Source organism: Protobothrops mucrosquamatus, unplaced genomic scaffold (assembly GCF_001527695.2).
Source record: "Protobothrops mucrosquamatus isolate PMUCROS unplaced genomic scaffold, P.Mucros_1.0 scaffold2, whole genome shotgun sequence".
In the NCBI taxonomy this organism is placed as follows: domain Eukaryota; kingdom Metazoa; phylum Chordata; class Lepidosauria; order Squamata; family Viperidae; genus Protobothrops; species Protobothrops mucrosquamatus.
The window spans coordinates 2,101,324-2,119,704 of record NW_015386389.1 but is presented as its reverse complement, the minus strand read 5'-3'; the positions used below and the strand labels follow the sequence as shown (position 1 = coordinate 2,119,704).

Below are 18,381 nucleotides of genomic sequence, written 5' to 3'. Positions count from 1 at the left end.
GGCAGTCCGTGCCACTGCCCATGGGCCCCCTGCATTTCCTGAGGCTCAGTGAGGCTCCTCCAATGGACCATGCCTGGGCGCTTGCCCCAGTCCCACCCCCCCTCCGCCGGAGACTCTCAGATCTGGCCCAGTCCTGCCCAGGCCAGCACAAGTGTCCCTGACGCAAGTGACGGTGAGCTGGCCACGCCCACCCAGAAGGGCACACCCATGCCAATCACGCCCACCAGTAGGCCACACCCACCCAGTGGGCCACACCCACCCAGTGGGCCACACCCATCTGGCACCCAACGATAAATAAGTGGGATTTGGGTTGCAGTTTGGGCACTCGGTCTCTAAAAGGTTCGCCATCACTGATCTATGCTGATCTGAGTGCTGATTGCTGATGGAGAAGTGCAGGAGTCTTTTTCTCTTTTGAGCTAGGCCAGGGGTAGGCAGAGGGCTTAGGAGAGAGGACTATGTGGCTTTGTCTGTTGAAGGTTGCAAACCTAATCTCTGTTGACCTTCTAGGAGAGTCAGTTAACCAAGGTGGGCGAAATTGCCCTTGAGGCCCGAGAGACACATCAGAGATCAGCACGGACTGGTTGAGCTGAGCAGAATGGGAAGCAACTTCCTCTGTTCCTCCTGTAGGGTCAAGGTTAACATTATGGGATTCCCACTGGGGAGAGAGTTGTTGGCATGGCATGGCCATGTTGGCATTGCCCAGATACCAGCCCCTCATAGCTAGAGAGAAGCCAGAGAGAGGCAAAGACCATCCCCTCAGCCTGGAGAAACCAGACAGGAGCTAGGTGTGGGTCATAATTTGGCAGGCCCCATTTTCTTCCTTCAGTCCACTTCTCTATGTTGTCAATAGAGCAGGGAGCTGTGGAAATGAGGTCATTTTCTGATATAACAAGTGTTTCTGCTCCATGGGGTGGCGGGGTGGCAAGCAGGTAGGAAATGCACAGGTTATCACAGAGAGTCCTCAACTTATGACCGCAGTTGAGCCCAACATTTCTGTTGCTCAGTGAGACAGTTGTTAAGTGGGTTTTGCCCCATTTTATGAACTTTCTTGCCACAGTTAAGTGAATCACTGCAGCTATTAAGCTGAACACAGTTGTTCAGTGAATCTGGCTTCCCCAATGACTTTGTCAGTGTTGAAGGAAAAGTCTTCATCGTGGTTCAGTCCAAGCCGGGAATAAACAACACGGCGACTGCTTTAGAAAGAAGGTTGCAGTTTATTGGAGAGGAGAGCCAGAGAGGAAGATGGCTCTGGGAGAAAAGAGAGAGAGCACGTGTAGGGAGTGGATTTTTATACCTTCTAGAGCCTTTTGTTTGGAGTTGTTCCTGTGGCATGAACTTTGACCTGAGTCTGAGTGTCCCTTTTTGGCATCTGTGGTTTAATCCTATTGTGTCCTGTCTTAGAGTTTGGGTGGGGTATGTAGATTTTAGGTGTCTTTGTCTTCCTAAGCTTCTAGCTGGAGGGCTCCAACCTTCCTGAATGGATTATTACATCTGCATTTCTACAGAGCTGGTTTCTGCTTGGGGGAGGGAGACTTGGGGCTATTAAGAAAAACTGGACATGCTTTTCTGCCTCTTTAATATTTCCTTCTCTGGGGGGGGCTGACTTCCCACACCAGTCAGAAGGTCGCAAAAGGGGAGCACATGACCCTGGGACACTGTAAACTTCATAAATGTGAATTAGTTGCCTAGCGTCAGAATTTTGATCACGTGACCATGGGGATGCTGCAATGGTCATAAGCATGAAAAACTGCCATAAGTCACTTTTTTCAGTGCCATTGTAACTTTGAGTGGTCACTAAATGAACTGTTGTAGGTCAAGGATTACCTGTAGTTTGCTTCTCTGAAGATACAGTAAATCCAAGTAGGTTAGTATCTGGAGAAAATGGCAGGGGAGGGGAGACGTGGCTATCACGATTTGAGGGGAAATGTGGCTATCACAGTTTGAGGGGAAATGTGGCTACCACAGTTTGAGAGGAAACGTGGCTATCATGCTTTGGTTTCTCTTTGCCAGAATATTACGGGGAACTTTGCTAATGTGATCCACGGGTTGAATTCAAGCCACCTGACCGACCGAGTCATTCAGAGGAGCAAACGGATGATTCTGGATACTTTGGGGGTCGGGCTGGTGGGCACCAGAACTGACGTCTTCCAGAAGCTCATCCAGTACAGCAAGGTAAGACAATCTCTTGTCTAATTCTCGGGGAGGAAAACTCACCTTTTAGGCTAGGCTGTTATTTGGATGATCTTTTAAGGCAGGGATGGGGAACTATGGCCCTTTTATGACCTGTGGACTTCATCTCCCAGAACTCTTGAGCCAGCATGGCTGATTCAGGAATTCTGGGAGTTGGAAGTCCACAAGCCATTAAGGGGGCATAGTTCCCCACCTCTCTTTTAAGGTAACAGCCCTGTGTTTTGTCACAGGTTATCCTTATTGCTATTTCTTTCCACTATGGAGATTAGCACAAGGTGCCCTTTTCCTAAAGCCCTCTCCCCTCTAACCCTAACCCTAACCCCTCCGTTCACTGAAGGAGTAAATCAATTCTCCATCTGAGGGTTCCTCTTCCTGGCTGGGCAGGCATGGGACAGATGAGGTAGTGTTCCAGCCCATTCCTCCAGCAAGGGACCCCCCTTTGCTCCCTGGGGACTCCATTCCAGATAGCCTGAGATCTACCCCCCCAAAATGATAGCAACCATGGAGTCCACTATCAAACTGCTGCCTTTGGCCAGCATCTACTCCCATGACGGAGATCCATGCAGGTGAATTCTGCCTAAGAAGGAGTAGGTCCTCTTGCTGTTGCCCTGTTTGTAGTAGCTAACCAAGCTACTACGGGGTCAAATACATCATCAGTTTGGAGTCACTACACCACTGTAAGGGACCTGAATTCAACCCCCCGTTGAAGTCCATTGACTCTTATCTGGTGCCAATTCACCATGACTGTTAGTAGTTCAGATTCTTATGTATAGATTTCAGGGAATAAACTTGGAATACTTTTGAACTTTATCCTGGTTTATTGGTCTTGGACCTGACAGATGCACTATTGAATTTTGGAGCATCTGCTCATGGCTTGGGCACCCATTTGCCTTGACCGTTAGTAGATCAGATTCTTGTTTATAGGGTTGCTTGGAATAAACTTGTAGTACTTTTGAACTCTGCCCTGGTTTACTGACTTCTTGAACCTGACATACACCTTGTTGAATTTTGGAGCATCTGCTCATTGCTTATGCACCCATTTGCCTTGACCATTAGTAGATCAGATTCTTGGGTATAGATAGCATAAAATACAATTTGTAGTACTTTTGAACTCTATCCTGTTTCTGATTTCTTGCGCTTGATGCTCTTGGTGGAATGAGTGAAGAAGAGAATAAAGAGAAGCAGCTGTTTGGTTTCACATGCAAAAGTTCCTTCTAAGCAGGCCTGGTATTCTTTCAGATCTACAGCTCGGATTCATCCAGTTCTGTCTGGGGATGCCCAACGCTCAAGCTGCCTCCGCTCTACGCAGCATTGGTGAACGGCGTGGCGGTAAGCAGCTCTTGGTACTCCCTACCACCCTTTGATTCCACCTGGTTTTTGCTGGGATAAAGTTGCTGGGGCCCATATAACCACCACTCAATCTGTTTGCTCTGCGTGGGTGTGTGCTGGGCTCCGAGGAGTTCAGCTTGGCTTGTTTCTTTATTTTTTTAATTTTATTAAAATATTTACTAATACAAAAATACAAAAGAAAATAGTAAGGGAGGGAAAAGGGAAGGGGAAAGTGTGGGGCAAAGGGAAAAAAGAAAGAAAGAAAGAAAGAAAAAGAAAGAAAGAAAGAAAGAAAGAGACAGAAGGAAGGAAGGAAGGAAGGAAGGAAGGAAGGAAGGAAGGAAGGAAGAAAGAAAGAAAGAAAGAAAGAAGAAGGAAGGAAGGAAGGAAGGAAGGAAAGAAAGAAAGAAAGAAAGAAAGAAAGAAAGAAAGAAGAAGGAAGGAAGGAAGGAAGGAAGGAAAGGAAGGAAGGAAGGAAGGAAGGAAGGAAGGAAAGAAGGAAGGAAGGAAGGAAGGAAGGAAGGAAAGAAAGAAAGAAAGAAAGAAAGAAAGAAAGAAAGAAAGAAAGAAAGAAAGAAAGAAAGAAAGAAAGAAAGAAAGAAAGAAAAGGCATTGACTTCTGACTCCCTTTGGTGCAGCAGAATAAGATAATAACACCAAACCTTAACTTTTTACTTTTAGTAGAAGTAGAATTCTTTAGAAGTAGAATTCTTTACTGGCCAAGTGTGATTGTATACACAAGGAATTTGTCTCCGGTGCATAAGCTCACAGTGTACACACAAGCAGCAAGTGGATAAATCATGATCATAATCATAAAATACATTCATCATAAATTATTAGATTGTTGTTGTTAGTTGCGAAGTCATGTCCGACCCATCGCGACCCCATGGACAACGTTCCTCCAGGGCTTCCTGTCCTCTACCATCTTCTGGAGTCCATTTAAGGTCACGCCTACTGCTTCAGTGACTCCATCCAGCTACCTCCTTCTTTGTCGTCCCATTCTTCTATTGCCCTCAATCTTTCCCAGCATCAGGCTCTTCTCCAGTGAGTCCTTCCTTCTCATTAGGTGGCCAAAGTATTTGAGTTTCAACTTCGGGATCTGGCCTTCTAAAGAGCAGTCAGGGTTGATCTCCTCTAGGACTGACTGGTTTGATCGCCTTGCAGTCCAGGGGACTCACAGGAGTCTTCTCCAGCACCATAGTTCAAAGGCCTCAATTCTTTTGCGTTCAGCCTTTCTTATGGTCCAACATTCACAGCCATACATTGCAACTGGGAAAACCCCTGCCTCAATTTCAAACTCCCCTGACTCAAATTTCTTCTCTCTCTGCCCCTCCTCCTCCCCACAGATACACTCCATGGATTTTGATGATACGTGGCATCCAACCACCCATCCTTCGGGGCCAGTGCTGTCAGCCCTCATGGCCGTTGCCGAAGGTGTGGCTGAAAAACAAAGGATTTCTGGCTGCGACTTGCTCTTGGCTTTCAACGTTGGGATTGAGGTGCAAGGCAGACTGATGAGCTTCTCCAAGGAGGCCAGCAATCTCCCTAAAAGGTCTGTTTTTGTTTTTGTTTTTTAAAAAACTTGCTTTGAAATAGGTCCCAGAGGGATTCTCCTGACCTGGCCTTACTGGTCACCCATGACCCTACCTAGCATCATCTGAGCTTCATTTATTCCTATCTAAAGGCGAGTGGGCTTCTTTGGTAGATAGCCATTACTTGATCATCAGATCCTGAGTGGGCGTTCCCATGTGGCAGATCAGATCATTTATGGGCACCCCTTGCCTAGACACAAGCTATTGTTCTCTCTGCACTTACGCCAATTGTCGACTTTCAACAGTTTGTTTGGGGGCCATTTGACGTTACAACAGCACTGAAAAAAAGTGACTTATGACCAAACCTTCCAGGCCAATGGATTCACCAGGAATGTTGAGAAGGGGACTCCTGTAGCCCCCCCCCGGTAGAAGGGGAGACCTTGTCCCACTCATAACCTGCGGCTTCAGTGATGCATCCTGAGCCCCCAAAAAGAGGGCAGGGAGGAACATCACATAGTCAGGAACCAGCACAGATCCCGAAGGAGGTTCCTGTGGCCACCTTTGATCTCAGTCCAAACAGGGTTTCTTTTGGCAAGTGATGAATACGACTCCATACAGGGCAACAGCACAGCACTGCCTCTGTGGAGTCCTGGATATACTCTGATTTTGTTTGCTTGCAGGCATTTCGGTACCCAACTAGGTAAGTGAGTGAGTGAAGGTGGGATTTGCTGACTCTTTATATTTATAGGAGTCCTTGACTTATGAGCAAAATTGAGCCCCAAATTTCTGCCGCTAAGTGATACAGCTGTTAGGTGAGTTTTGCCCCATTTTACCGCCATTCTTGCCACAGTGGCTAAGTGAACCACTGCAGTTGTTAAGTCACTAACATATTTGTTAAGAGAATGTAGCAAAATTCACTTAATAGCTGTCTCAGCTAGCAATGGAAATTTGAGGCTCAGTTGTGTGGACTACCTGCAACTGTGTACATGAAGACAACAGCCGTATGTAAATAACATGGAAGCCTTAATCTTTAAGCCCTTTGAACTTCTGATGGAGAATGATCAAAGTAATGATTTAGAAGCTAACCAGCTTGTATAATGTGAGATGTATGATGTAATGATGGGAATGACTTAGCAGGGTCTATGTCCCTTTAAGAGCTTTTGTATAAAAGGGAAGGCTCTGCTGCTGTGTTTTCTCTCTTCTATAATTGTGGTTTGTTGGATCCTGCTGTATCAGCACGTGCATGTATATTGTTCCTGGTGTATAATATTGTAGATAGTGTAAGATAAACCACCATTTAATATAAATCACTGTTTACTGTATTTACTCCTGGGTTATCTCGCGCAATAAGACTGTCCATGCTCTGACAAGAACTGTCCCCCAGATGTGTGTGAGTTCTCCTTTTCCAATAGCACAAGAGAAGAGATGAGCTTTTGCCAACTTTATGGGGAATCCCTCTCCACCCTAGGAAGGCACCAGAAATGGGTTGCTTGCCTTGTTGTGCCTTCCAAGCAGACATCTGTCCTCACAGCCCTTGTTCCTTCTGCTGCTCACAGCTGCCATTTGGACTCTTCCAGGTTCCACCCACCCTCCATTCTCGGCACCATGGGAAGCGCTGCAGCTACCGCAAAGCTCCTGGGCCTCGACCAATCCAAGTGCAAGGAAGCCCTGGCTGTAGCCGCCTCGTATGCCGGTGCCCCACTGGCCAACGCAGCCACACAGACCAAACCACTTCACATGGGCAACGCCAGCCGGCACGGTGCGGAAGCGGCTTTCCTGGCCTCTCTGGGCCTGCAAGCCAGCAAACTGATTCTGGACCTCGAGTCAGGCTTTGGGGCCTTTTACACAGATTACTTGCCCCAGACGCTGCCAAGCCTGCAGTCGTACTCTTGGTTGTTGGATCAACAAGACGTGGCCTTCAAGAGCTTCCCAGCACATCTGGGGACACACTGGATGGCTGAAGCTGCCCTGGCAGTAAGGAAGCACCTTGCCCAGAGTGGGGGGCCCCTGCCCACTAGCCACATCAAGGCCATTGTGCTCGACGTCCCCAGTATTAGATATGTTGATCGGCCATTTCCTTCTTCTGAACACGAAGCCAGGCACTCCTTCCAGTTTGTCGCCTGCGCAGCACTGCTAGATGGCTTCATCTCGGCCGAATCCTTCACGCCGCAGAGCCTGTCCAGGCCGGAGTTGAATGGCCTCCTCCGAAAAACCAGTATGGAGCATTGTCCGGACAATCTCCCCAGCTTCAACAGCCTTTACTGTGGGGTCAAAGTCGTCCTCCAGGATGGAAACACTTGGGAAGAGCGTTGTGAAACCTTCTACGGCCACTGGAGGAAGCCCTTGAGCTACAGGGATTTGGTGAAGAAGTTCCACTGCAATGCCACTGCTGCGATCTCCCCAGAGGTGGCCGAAAGCCTGGTAGAAACAATTGATAAACTGGAAAACCTGGAAGATTGCGGGGACTTATTCTCACTTCTTCGAGGAGCTGAGCTGGCAAAAGATTTGCAGCAACACAAGAGGGAGACTTTGTGAGGCCTACCTGGCCCCAGAAGGACCTTCCTGGCCTGGCTTAATGGTCAGCCACAATCTAGCATCATCTGAGTTTAATTGATTCCTGTCTAATCTTATGCACTTATTAAACGGCCATTACTTGAGGACCAGATTCTGAATGGGTTTTCCCCTGTGGGAGATTTAGATAATTTATTGCCCCGCCTGGCAGGACATGAACTACGGTAGTGGCCAAAATTGTGGAAACCTTTTGGGAAAAGTGTAAAGTAGAAATGCCACCTTTGGTTAAGTTTCCACCCATTTTTCTTCTAATTTCTTTATAACTGTAGCCTTGTTCACTTAATCATACTATTTTACATCGCTTTTTGGGCAACCAGTCAACTCTTTGCACCATGACTTTAATTTTATTACGTTTTACAAGCTCACTAAATGAAAGAACACAAAAAAACCCCAACCAACTTGATAGCGATCACATCACACACTGACAAATGTCCTCCTCTCAGCTTCAATGTATGACATCAATCACTGAATCCTACTGTGATCTGATTGGCTCATTGTCAAAACAAGATGACACCTGATTGGCTCTCTAAACACTCATGCTCATTGGCTATAATCACATGAAGGAAAGCTACCTGATATCAACCTAAGCAAGTTGTGCTTCCTTTTTCTGGTTATTTGGCTATAACGTTTCATAGAATACAGTACAGATAATTGAACAAACTATGTTGCATTACATTCTTGATTAAATTATCAATTCCATTGATATATAATTTTATGGTAGTACTCCCCAAAAAAGTGGTGTAATTAGCCATCAAACGTCAAAAATACATTTTTCCCAAAAGGTTTCCACAATTTTGGCCACTACTGTATTTGTTAAACAGCCATTACTTGAGGACCAGATTCTGAATGGGTTTTCCCGTGGGAGATTCGGATAATTTATTACCCTCTGCCCCCCCCCCCCAGCAGGACATGAACTATTGTTCTCTTTGCACTAATGCCATGTACTGGTAGTCCTCAATATACAACAGTTTGTTTAGTGGCCATTCAAAGCTACAAAGGCACTGGAAAAAAATGAATTATGACCATTTTTCACACTTTTGGCTGTTGCAGCATCCCCATGGCCAGGGGTAGGCAACCTTGGCTCTTTTATGACTCATGGACTTCAACTCCCAGAATTCCCGAGCCAGCATGGCTCAGTATGGAAACCTCTCCATTTCTCCTCGGCATGGCTGGCTCAGGAATTCTGGCAGTTGAAGTCCACGAGTCATAAAAGAGCCAAGGTTGCCTACCTCTGCCCATGGCCATATGATCAAAATTCAGATACTCGGCAACTGGCTCATATTTATGACGGTTGCAGTGTCCCGGAGTCATGGGATCCCCCTTTTGTGACCTTCTGACAAGCATAATCAATAGGGAAGCCATGTTACTAATTTAACACCTGCAACGATTCACTTAACAATTGCCGAAAGAAAGGTTATAAAATGGGGGGAAACTCACTTAATAACGGTCTCGCTTAGCAACAAAAATGTTGTCTCAATTGTGGTCGTAAGTCAAGGTCTACTTGTTTTTGGCACCCCTTGCCTCGACAAGAATTGTTGTTCTCGTTGCACTTATGCCATGTATTATCTAAGAAGTCAGCCTGTGTGTGTGAGAGTGGTGGCTTTTCTTATAAATATTCTGTAATAAGAACCACTTTCATCTGGATTGTTCTCATTTATTTCTGAGCTCTTTGGGGTTTTTTTTGTATAGATTTTATTAGTTTTTATGGAGTTAGGAATAAGGTGAGGTCGGGGTTGGGGTTGGGAATTAGGTTAGGGTTAGGATTAAGGTTAGGGTTGGGGTTGGGGTTTTTCCAAGTAACATTCTCAATATTTAGCAAACAGCATAATGTCTGGGTTCATGTATTTAACAAACAATAATAGAAAATAGTTAATTCTCATAAACAATATGTTAATTAATCACTCGATAGCCTTCTTCTTGCTAATATATATTCAAAATTACATATCACATTCCTTTTTATTTCTGAGCTCTTTCTATGGCGTCAGGTTAGAAAGGAAGGGACCCCGAGTTGAAGTCCTGCCTTAGGCGTGAAAATCAGCTGGGTGACCTTGGGCCAGTCACTCTCTCCCAGTCGAACCCACTGAAAGCGTTGTTGTTAGGGGAAAAATAAGAGGAGGAAGGTACATTCACCACCTTGACTTTATTGCATAATTAATAAAGGCAGGATGTATGTGTGTATGTATGTATGTATGTATGTATGTATGTATGTATGTATGTATATATATGAATGAATGAATGAATGAATGAATGAATGAATGAATGAATGATATGCTCTAGGAGAAACAGACATGAAGCCAGTGGAATTTCTGTTTGATTTCCCACATAATTTGGGTGTTTTCTGAATTAAATCCACCCAGCTAAGCTGTAGATCCTCTTTAGAGGGGAATGGAAAGGTAAACAACATTATGTAATCCACATTCTTCTGCAGAAACACATCCAAGCTTCCTAAAGCTTAACACGGAAGCAAAACCTGCTTTGTTTTCTACCCCAGGTAGATTATTTCTCACCAAAAATGCTTTATTACTCTTAGATGGACATTTTGCCGGAAGGGCAGCGAAATTCTTCTGTGCGATTTATAGTTTTTGCAGTGGCATAAAAAGGCTGCACACGTCCCTGCAACTGTCCATCCAACCTCCGGATCGCCTTTGGGAAACCAGGCCTGAAAAATGGGGTGTGTGGGAAAGGCTGGATCGAAAGCGGCTGCCACGGGGCTGCTCCCCCCCCCCCCCGTGGTCAGAGCTGGGCAAAAGGAGCTCAGGGGGTCCTCAGATGGGGCAGAGGGGGAAGCCCAGCACACCTCTGGTGGGCAGGAATATAACAGAATAACAGAGTTGGAAGGGACCTTGAAGATCTTCTAGTGCAGGGGTAGGCAACCTTGGCTCTTTTATGACTCGTGGACTTCAACTCCCAGAATTCCTGAGCCAGCATGGCTCAGCTTGGAAATCTCTCCCTTTCCCCTCAGCATGGCTGGCTCAGGAATTCTGGGAGTTGAAGTCCAGGAGTCATAAAAGAGCCAAGGTTGCCTACCCCTGTCCTAAGTCCTCCTGTTCTAAGTGGTGAGCCTCCTAGACCAGGGATAGGCAACCTTGGCTCTTTTATGACTCGTGGACTTCAACTTCCAGAATTCTTGAGCCAGCATGGCTCAGCTTGGAAATCTCTCCCTTTCCCTTCAGCATGGCTGGCTCAGGAATTCTGGGAGTTAAAGTCCACGAGTGCAACCTCCTGCTCAAGCAGGAAACTCTATAGCCTTTCACACACATTGTTCTCCAATCTCTCCAGTATTTGAGGGGCTGTCCCAAAGAAGAGGGGGTCAACTTATTTTCCAAAGCATCAGAGGGAAGGACAAGAAACAACATAGGGAAACTAATCAAGGAGAGAAGCAACCTGGAATTAAGGAGAACTTTCCTAAGAACGAGAACAATTAACCAGTAGAACATCTTGCCTTCAGAAGTCATGGATGCTCCATCGCTGGAGGCTTTTATTCACATCTTGTTAAGGTTTTATTTATACCTTTCGCATGTAGTCAATCACTGTACATGCACCCACACAGATCAGTTGTGTAACGAAACATAACGGTAAGTACTCAGCGTGCGACCACATGACCCATCACAAGCCGAGCAGTGCCACAAGCCAAGCAGCCGGACGAAGTACGCATGCATTGGACTGACACACAAGCAGCCCACATGCACTGTTTTAATGATTTTGTCGCCAACTTGTACGCTCGACAGGGCGATTCAAGTCCATGTGGACCAAACATCAAATTTTCAAAAGTTACTTTTAAAACTTGGAAAATCTGTCAAAAAAAGGTGCTGGAACTCCGTTCTGGTGAGTTCTATGAGGAAAAAAAGCACTGCTGAAATGGTATAGGGCAGGGGTAGGCATAGCTGGCTCAGGAATTCTGGAAGTTGAAGTCCACGAATCATAAAAGAGCCAAGGTTGCCTACCCCTGGTACAGGGTCTCCTGCTTGTGCAGAGGTTGGACTAGAAGACCTTCAAGGTCCCTTCCAGCTCTATTCTGATCTCTTCTTAAAAGCCTCCAGTGATGGAGTACCTAAATCTTCTGGAGACAAGGTGTTCCACTGATTGTCCTAACAGTCAGGAAATTTCTCCTTAGTTCTAGATTGCTTCTCTCCTTGATTGGTTTCCATCCATTGCTTCTTGTCCTGCCTTCTGGTGCTTTGGAGAAGACTTTGTCTTCCTTAGTGGCAGCTCCTCAAATATTGAAACACTGTGATCATCCCACCCCCCACCCCGTCCTTCTTTTCACTAAACTAGTCATACCCAATTTCAGCAAACGTTCTTTATATATTTTAGCCTCCAGCCTCCTAATCATCTCTTGCCTTAGCTGTGTGGATTGGGTGTACCCTAAGACTTAAATACGTTGGAAACTTTTAAGAAATAGAGATCAGGACCAGTCATTTGGGACACTGCTATCATGTCCCCCCCCCAGTCCTTCTTTTCATTAAATTAGACCGGGGTAGACAACCTTGGCTCTTTTATGACTCGTGGACTTCAACTCCCAGAATTCCTGAGCCAGCCATGCTGAGGGGAAAGGGAGAGGTTTCCAAGCTGAGCCATGCTGGCTCAGGAATTCTGGGAGTTGAAGTCCACAGGTCATAAAAGAGCCAAGGCTGCCTATACCCCTGAACTAGACATACCCAATTCCTGTGACCGTTCTTAGTATGTTTAAGCCTCCAGTTCCCTAAATCATCTTTCTTGCTCTTCTCAGCGCTTTTCCCGCCAATTCCCCTGACTGCTCTTGGTATGTTTTAGCCCAGGGCTTTTCAAACTTGGCCCTTTTAGGACTGGTGGACTTCAACTCCCAGAATTCCCTCAGCCAGGCACGCTGGCTGAAGAATTCTGGGAGCTGTAGTCCACAAGTCCTAAAACAGTGTTTCTCAACCTTGACAATTTTAAGGCATGTGGACTTCAACTCCCAGAATTCCCTCAGCCAGGCACGCTGGCTGAAGAATTCTGGGAGCTGTAGTCCACAAGTCCTAAAACAGTGTTTCTCAACCGTGCCAATTTTAAGGCATGTGGACTTCAACTCCCAGAATCCCACAGCCAGCAATGCTGGCTGTGGAATTCTGGGAGTTGAAGTCCACATGCCTTAAAATTGTCAAGGTTGAGAAACACTGTCCTAAAAGGGCCAAGTTTGAAGATCCCTTTGGTTTAGCCCCCGGTCCCCGCGGGGGCAGCCTGCAAAGGAATCCTCCCCCAGCTGATCTCAGAGGGACGGCGGGCCGCGTCTCCGCCCACTCCCGGCTCACGTGACTCCCGGGCCCGGCTCAGCTGACGGCGGGAGCGCGCAAGATCAGAAGCCGCTGCGCAACGCGGACCGGCGTTGGTCTCTTGCGCGCTCGGGATGGGGCAGCCGACCGTGCCCGGGTTGCTGCTGCTACTGCCGCTGTTGCTGCTGCTGCAGCCGCCCGCCAGCAGAGCCAAGAGCTGCGAGGGCCAGGGCCGCTGGCCGGTTCCTTACAGGCGAGTATCGGGGCCGAAGCAGCGCCGGGCTGGGGTTCTGGGAGGCAGCGGGAAAAAGCCCTTCGAGCCGGGGTTGCCGTTGCGCCCTCCGGTGACGCTTCTCTCGTCCCGCAGGCGCTTCGATCGCCGTCCCCGGCCGGATCCCTTTTGCCAGGCGCGCTACACCTTCTGCCCCAGCGGCTCTGCCCTTCCGGAGGTGCGGGAGACGGACGTCCTGGCCGTGTATCGCTTGCAGGCTCCCGTCTGGGAGTTCAAGTACGGAGGGCTCCTGGGCCACCTGGTAGGATTGGGTTTGGAGCCCACCCCGCCCCGCTTTTGCCCCTCCGAGGTCATCCCGGAGTAAAAATCCCGAGGTTGATGGGGTTGGGGGGTGGGGTGTCTCGCGTTCTCCCGGGAGGCGCAGGAGCTCCGCGGAGGCTTTGAGTGTTGCTTTAGGGGTGGGAGAGTTTGTAAAAGTTCTTTCCCCCCCCCCTATTATGATTTTAATAATAATAATAACAACAACAACAACAACAACAACAACAATAATAATAATAAAATAATAATAATAAAATAATAATAATAATAATAATAATAATAATAATAATAATAATAATAATAATAATAATAATAATAATAATAATAAAAATAATAATAATAATAATAATAAAAATAATAATAATAATAATAATAATAATAATAATAATAATAATAATAATAATAATAATAATAAAGTTGGAAGGGACCTTGGAGGTCATCGAGTCCAACCCCCTGCCCAGGCAGGAAACCCTATACCATTTTGGACAAATTGCTGTCCAGTCTCTTCTTAAAAACTTCCAGTGTTGGAGCATTCACAGCTTCTGGAGGCAGGTTGTTCCACTGGTTAATTGTTCTAACTGTCAGGAAGTTTCTCCTTAGTTCTAAGTTGCTACATTCACCACCTTGACTTTATTGCATAATTAATAAAGGCGGGATGTATGTATGTATATACAGTATATAAATGAATGAATGAATGAATGAATGAATGAATGAATGAATAACATGCTCTGGGATAGGGGTAGGCAACCTTGGCTCTTTTATGACTCGTGGACTTCAACTCCCAGATTTCCTGAGCCAGCCATGCTGAGGGGAAAGAGAGGTTTCCAAGCTGAGCCAGGCTGGCTCAGGAATTCTGGGAATTGAAGTCCACAAGTCATAAAAGAGCCAAGGTTGGGGACCCCTGACTTATAAAATACGAAAATACAAAAGCAAGTAATAGGGAACAAAGGTAGGGGAAAGGAAAAAGAGAGAACGTTCTAATTTATTTATTTTTTTGAAACAGCAAATTCCAGCGCGGAAACGAAGACGTTATTTTTTTACTTAATTTGTATTCATTCCGCCTTTATTAATTTTTGCAAATCAAGTGGAAAACGTATTCACCACACCTTCCTCCTCCACCCTTCCCTACAACAACAACAACAACCCTATGACGTGGGTTGGGCTGAGAGAGGGGGACTGGATGAAGTCATCTAGCCGGCTTTCCTGGCTAGAGGGCTGGATTTGAACTCGGGGTCTCCCTTTGAACTCAGGGTCTCTTGCTTAAATAAGCCACAACTTGGTGCCGGTTGTGCCCTCAAGTCTTGCATCCTCTCAGGCCAAATGGCTCTCGGAGGGGAGCGGGACCAAAGATTAGGAAAGATTTCGGGAAACTCAAGATATTTTTTTCTTAGAAACCAAAACGCTGATTGTGTTGGGAACTTTGCAGCTTTTAAAGCCCCTGGATGGAATATTTGCTGGTTTGCTTTTCCCTGAGTTTGGGCCGGGGGGGGGGGGAAATCGTAGCTCACTGGTCCGCCTCTGTAGCCCGTTGTTTGTTTTCTTTCCCAGAAAATCATGCACGATGCTGTGGGCTTCAGAAGCTCCCTGACTGGGAAGAACTACACAATGGAATGGTACGAGCTTTTCCAGCTTGGGAACTGCACCTTCCCACACCTGCGGCCTGAGGACCCCGCCCCTTTCTGGTGCAACCAGGGGGCGGCCTGTTTCTATGAAGGGATTGATGACGCCCACTGGAAGGAGAATGGCACCCTGGTCCAGGTGGCTACAATTTCAGGTAAACGGGTAGCTCACCAAAGATAGATGAGTGGCTACCTGCTGCTTGTGTTCTGAAATCTGTCTGTCTGTCTGTCTATCTATCCATCCATCATCTATTATCTATCCATCCATCCATTATCTATCTACCCATCCATCCATCCATCCATCCATCATCTTATTATCTATCCATCCATCCATCCTTTATCTATCCATCCATCTAATTTACCTATCTATCATCTATCCATCCATCATCTCTCTCTCTCTCTCTCTCTCTCTCTCTCTCTCTCTCTCTCTCTCTCTCTCTCTCTCTCTCTCTCTCCATCCATCCATCCATCCATTATCTATCCATCCATCCATCATTTATCTATCCATCCATCTAATCTATCTACCTACCTACCTACCTATTATCTATGTATTATCCATCTCTCTCTCTCTCTCTCTCTCCCTCATCTTTCTCTCTCTCTATCTACCTGTCTATCTATCTATTCATCTATCCATCATTTATGTATCCAACTATTATCTATCTGTCCGTCCGTCATCTATCTATCTATCTATCTATCTATCTATCTATCTATCTATCTATCTATCTATCTATCTATCTATCTATCTATCTATCTATCTATCTATCCATTATCTATCTATCCATCCATCATTTATCTATCTATCTATCTGCCCACCCACCCACCTACCTACCTACCTACCTACCTACCTCTCTATCTGTCCTTGCACCTCTCTGCCAGTGGATGTGGGTGGTATACAGGTAATCCTTGCCTTAGGACCACAACTGAGCCCAAAATTCCTGTTGCTAAGCAAGACACTTGTTAAGCGAGTTTTCTCCTATTTTACGACCTTTCTTGCCACCGTTGTTAAGTGAATCACTGCAGGTTTTAAGTTAGTAACAGGGTTGTTAAGTGAACCTGGCTTCCCCATTGACTTTGCTTGTCAGGTGGTCACAAAAGGGGATCACAGGACCCCGGGATGCTGATGCAATGGTCGTAAGTATGAACCAGTTGCCAAGTGTCTGAATTTTGATCATGAATTTGGGGATGCTGCAAAGGTTGTAACTGTGAAAAACGGTCATAAGTCACCTTTTTCAGTGCTGTTGTAACTTTGAACGGTCACTAAACAAACTGTTGCAAGTCCAGAATCATGAGGTTCTGGACTTTATAAATAAACATGTGAGGCTTTCCCGATGATGCCAGGTGAACTACCGAAAAATAAAATACGATGCTGCAAAATAGCAAAAGTTGTAAATCTTTCCCCCACCCCCCTAAGTTTGGATTATTTTGTAAAATAGTATCTGCACAGTTGTGCAGGTAAGTTTCTAAAATACAACTGTGTTTTTTCCCCCTTTTTAGGAGCTATATTCAATCAAATGGCAAAATGGGTGAAATACGACAATGAAACTGGCATTTACTACGAGACCTGGACGGTCAAAAGCAGTCCAGAAAAAAATTCCCGTGTCTGGTTTGAGGCGTATGAATGCTCCAAATTTGTACTACGGACCTACCAGAAGCTGGCTGAGCTGGGGACCATTTTCAAGAAGATCCAAACAAATTACACAACCATTACTCTGTTCAGCGGAGAGCCTGTTTGCCTGGGCAATGAGACAACTGTCTTCGGACCGTGGGGAAACAAATCCTTGGCATTAGCTATTTGGAATTTCTATTTGCCCTTCAAACCTTACCATTCAGTGAAGGAGTTCTTCCTTAATCTATTGAGGATACTTGAGGAGGTGGTTCTGGATCATCGGTTTTACTTGTTTTATAATCTGGAATACTGGTTTTTGCCCATGAAATATCCCTATATGAAAATAGCATATGAAGAAATCCCGCTGCCTCACTCCAACGCTACCAAATTATGATGTGTAATTCTCGCCCGTTTTAACCCACTCTTGGTGGGCTGACTCCACCCAGATGAGATCTGCCTCGCCAAACTCTGGTTTTGTGCAGCATAAGGAACAGGATGGTTTTAATTGGGTCTTTAATTTACCTCTTGTTATGGTCTGTTCCAGTGGAATCAGGCTTTGGTGGATGGCAATGCAGTAGGATCACAAGCTAAAGAGGGTCAGAATTGTAGTCTAATAGATAAGTGGCTACAATTGTGCTTTTCTTTTCCTTGATGAATGTCTTGAATGGCAAATGCTGGGAGTTCGTAGAAGGTTGGATGGATCCAAAACAAAGGTGCCTCGAAGCTGTTAGCATTAGACAAATTTGGCAGATGAAAAGTAAGCCAGCACTGATGATGTTACCTAGTTTGGTAACGAAACGTCTGCAAGAAAACCACCAAGCCCAAAGACCACCAAGGACCCTGCAGAAAGTAAGCAAGTAAAACTCTTCAGGGGGAAGACTGAAAGATTGATCCTATAACATCTTAAATAAAACTCATGCCTGAATGACTATATGTGGTATTCAGGAATACAGAGAATGGTACACGGGCTTCTAACAAAGGCCTTCCGTACTTGACATTCAGTTATCAGCAGATATGTTTCCCTAGATGGTTGCAAACTTTGGCACGTGGTTGTGTAGCCATACATTAATATTTGGAATGGATTAACAACTGCATTAAGTGTTCCTCCTCCCACATCCTATCTAACCTGAGATCCAATTCTAAGAAGCTCAGCACAGAAGTCCTGACCCTTTACAAATGTGCAGTTTCTGCAGTAGGTCTTAGGCGATGATCTGTGAAGCAGCAGCTGAGAGCTACAAAGATTTCATTCCTCCATCGCCAGAATTTTCCTGTCCAGTTCTGACAATCACAAATATAGCTGTGAAAAAAAACCTGTGTGCCTTAATTACTTGCCAGATGCCACTGGGCACGAGGGCTAAGCTTTGCCAAGTCTTGACTTTTTTCTGATAAGAGTCCAACGGACCTGTGGAACTTCTTTTTTTCAAGCTGGACAGTCTATTTTTATGGCGAAATGATTGCCAAACAAAAGTGCCTCTGTTCTTTGGAAATAATTTTTCACCCTATCTCTTTGTATTAAGCATCATTCCATATTTCATGCTGTGTGTAAATGTCATTTTTTTTAAAATAGCTGTTCCAGAAGATGGTGAGCACAGCTTTTTCTTCACATCAGATGGAAACCGACAGCACCCCCGCTCTATTGCTCAGAACCAGGAACTGTATTTGTTACTGGAAAGTCCTTATTTTGCAACCACAGTTGGGCTTCACAACTTAATCGTTAAGTGAAGCAGTCGCTAAATGAAATAACTGCTGATGA

At 45.7% G+C, this 18,381-nt stretch overlaps 2 protein-coding genes across 2 annotated transcripts in view; both read left to right on the top strand.

Moving 5' to 3' along the window:
• The window catches only part of ACOD1 (aconitate decarboxylase 1), a 10,682-nt gene extending 2,915 nt beyond the window's left edge, over positions 1-7,767 (top strand). The window contains exons 3-6 of the mRNA XM_015832327.1: positions 2,011-2,172; positions 3,430-3,519; positions 4,866-5,071; positions 6,629-7,767. Of these exons, the coding sequence (XP_015687813.1) occupies positions 2,011-2,172; positions 3,430-3,519; positions 4,866-5,071; positions 6,629-7,586 (1,416 nt within the window). The 3' untranslated portion in view covers positions 7,587-7,767. The remainder of the gene's footprint in view (positions 1-2,010; positions 2,173-3,429; positions 3,520-4,865; positions 5,072-6,628) is intronic.
• A 5,220-nt stretch (positions 7,768-12,987) lies between these two features.
• Positions 12,988-17,405, top strand: CLN5 (CLN5 intracellular trafficking protein). Its single transcript, XM_015832326.1, has 4 exons — positions 12,988-13,106; positions 13,221-13,386; positions 14,952-15,177; positions 16,517-17,405. Exons 1-4 carry the CDS (start codon positions 12,988-12,990, stop codon positions 17,020-17,022), a joined length of 1,017 nt encoding a protein of 338 aa, XP_015687812.1. The 3' UTR covers positions 17,023-17,405.
• Positions 17,406-18,381: the final 976 nt, after the last annotated feature.

Excerpts from the sequence above, each read along its gene's own strand:
- CLN5 (XM_015832326.1), top strand. The coding sequence starts at position 12,988 with ATGGGGCAGCCGACCGTGCCCGGGTTGCTGCTGCTACTGCCGCTGTTG. Across the intron at positions 13,387-14,951 it reads GAGGGCTCCTGGGCCACCTG|AAAATCATGCACGATGCTGT; the intron begins GTAGGATTGGGT and ends TTTCTTTCCCAG. Across the intron at positions 15,178-16,516 it reads CCAGGTGGCTACAATTTCAG|GAGCTATATTCAATCAAATG; the intron begins GTAAACGGGTAG and ends CCCCCTTTTTAG.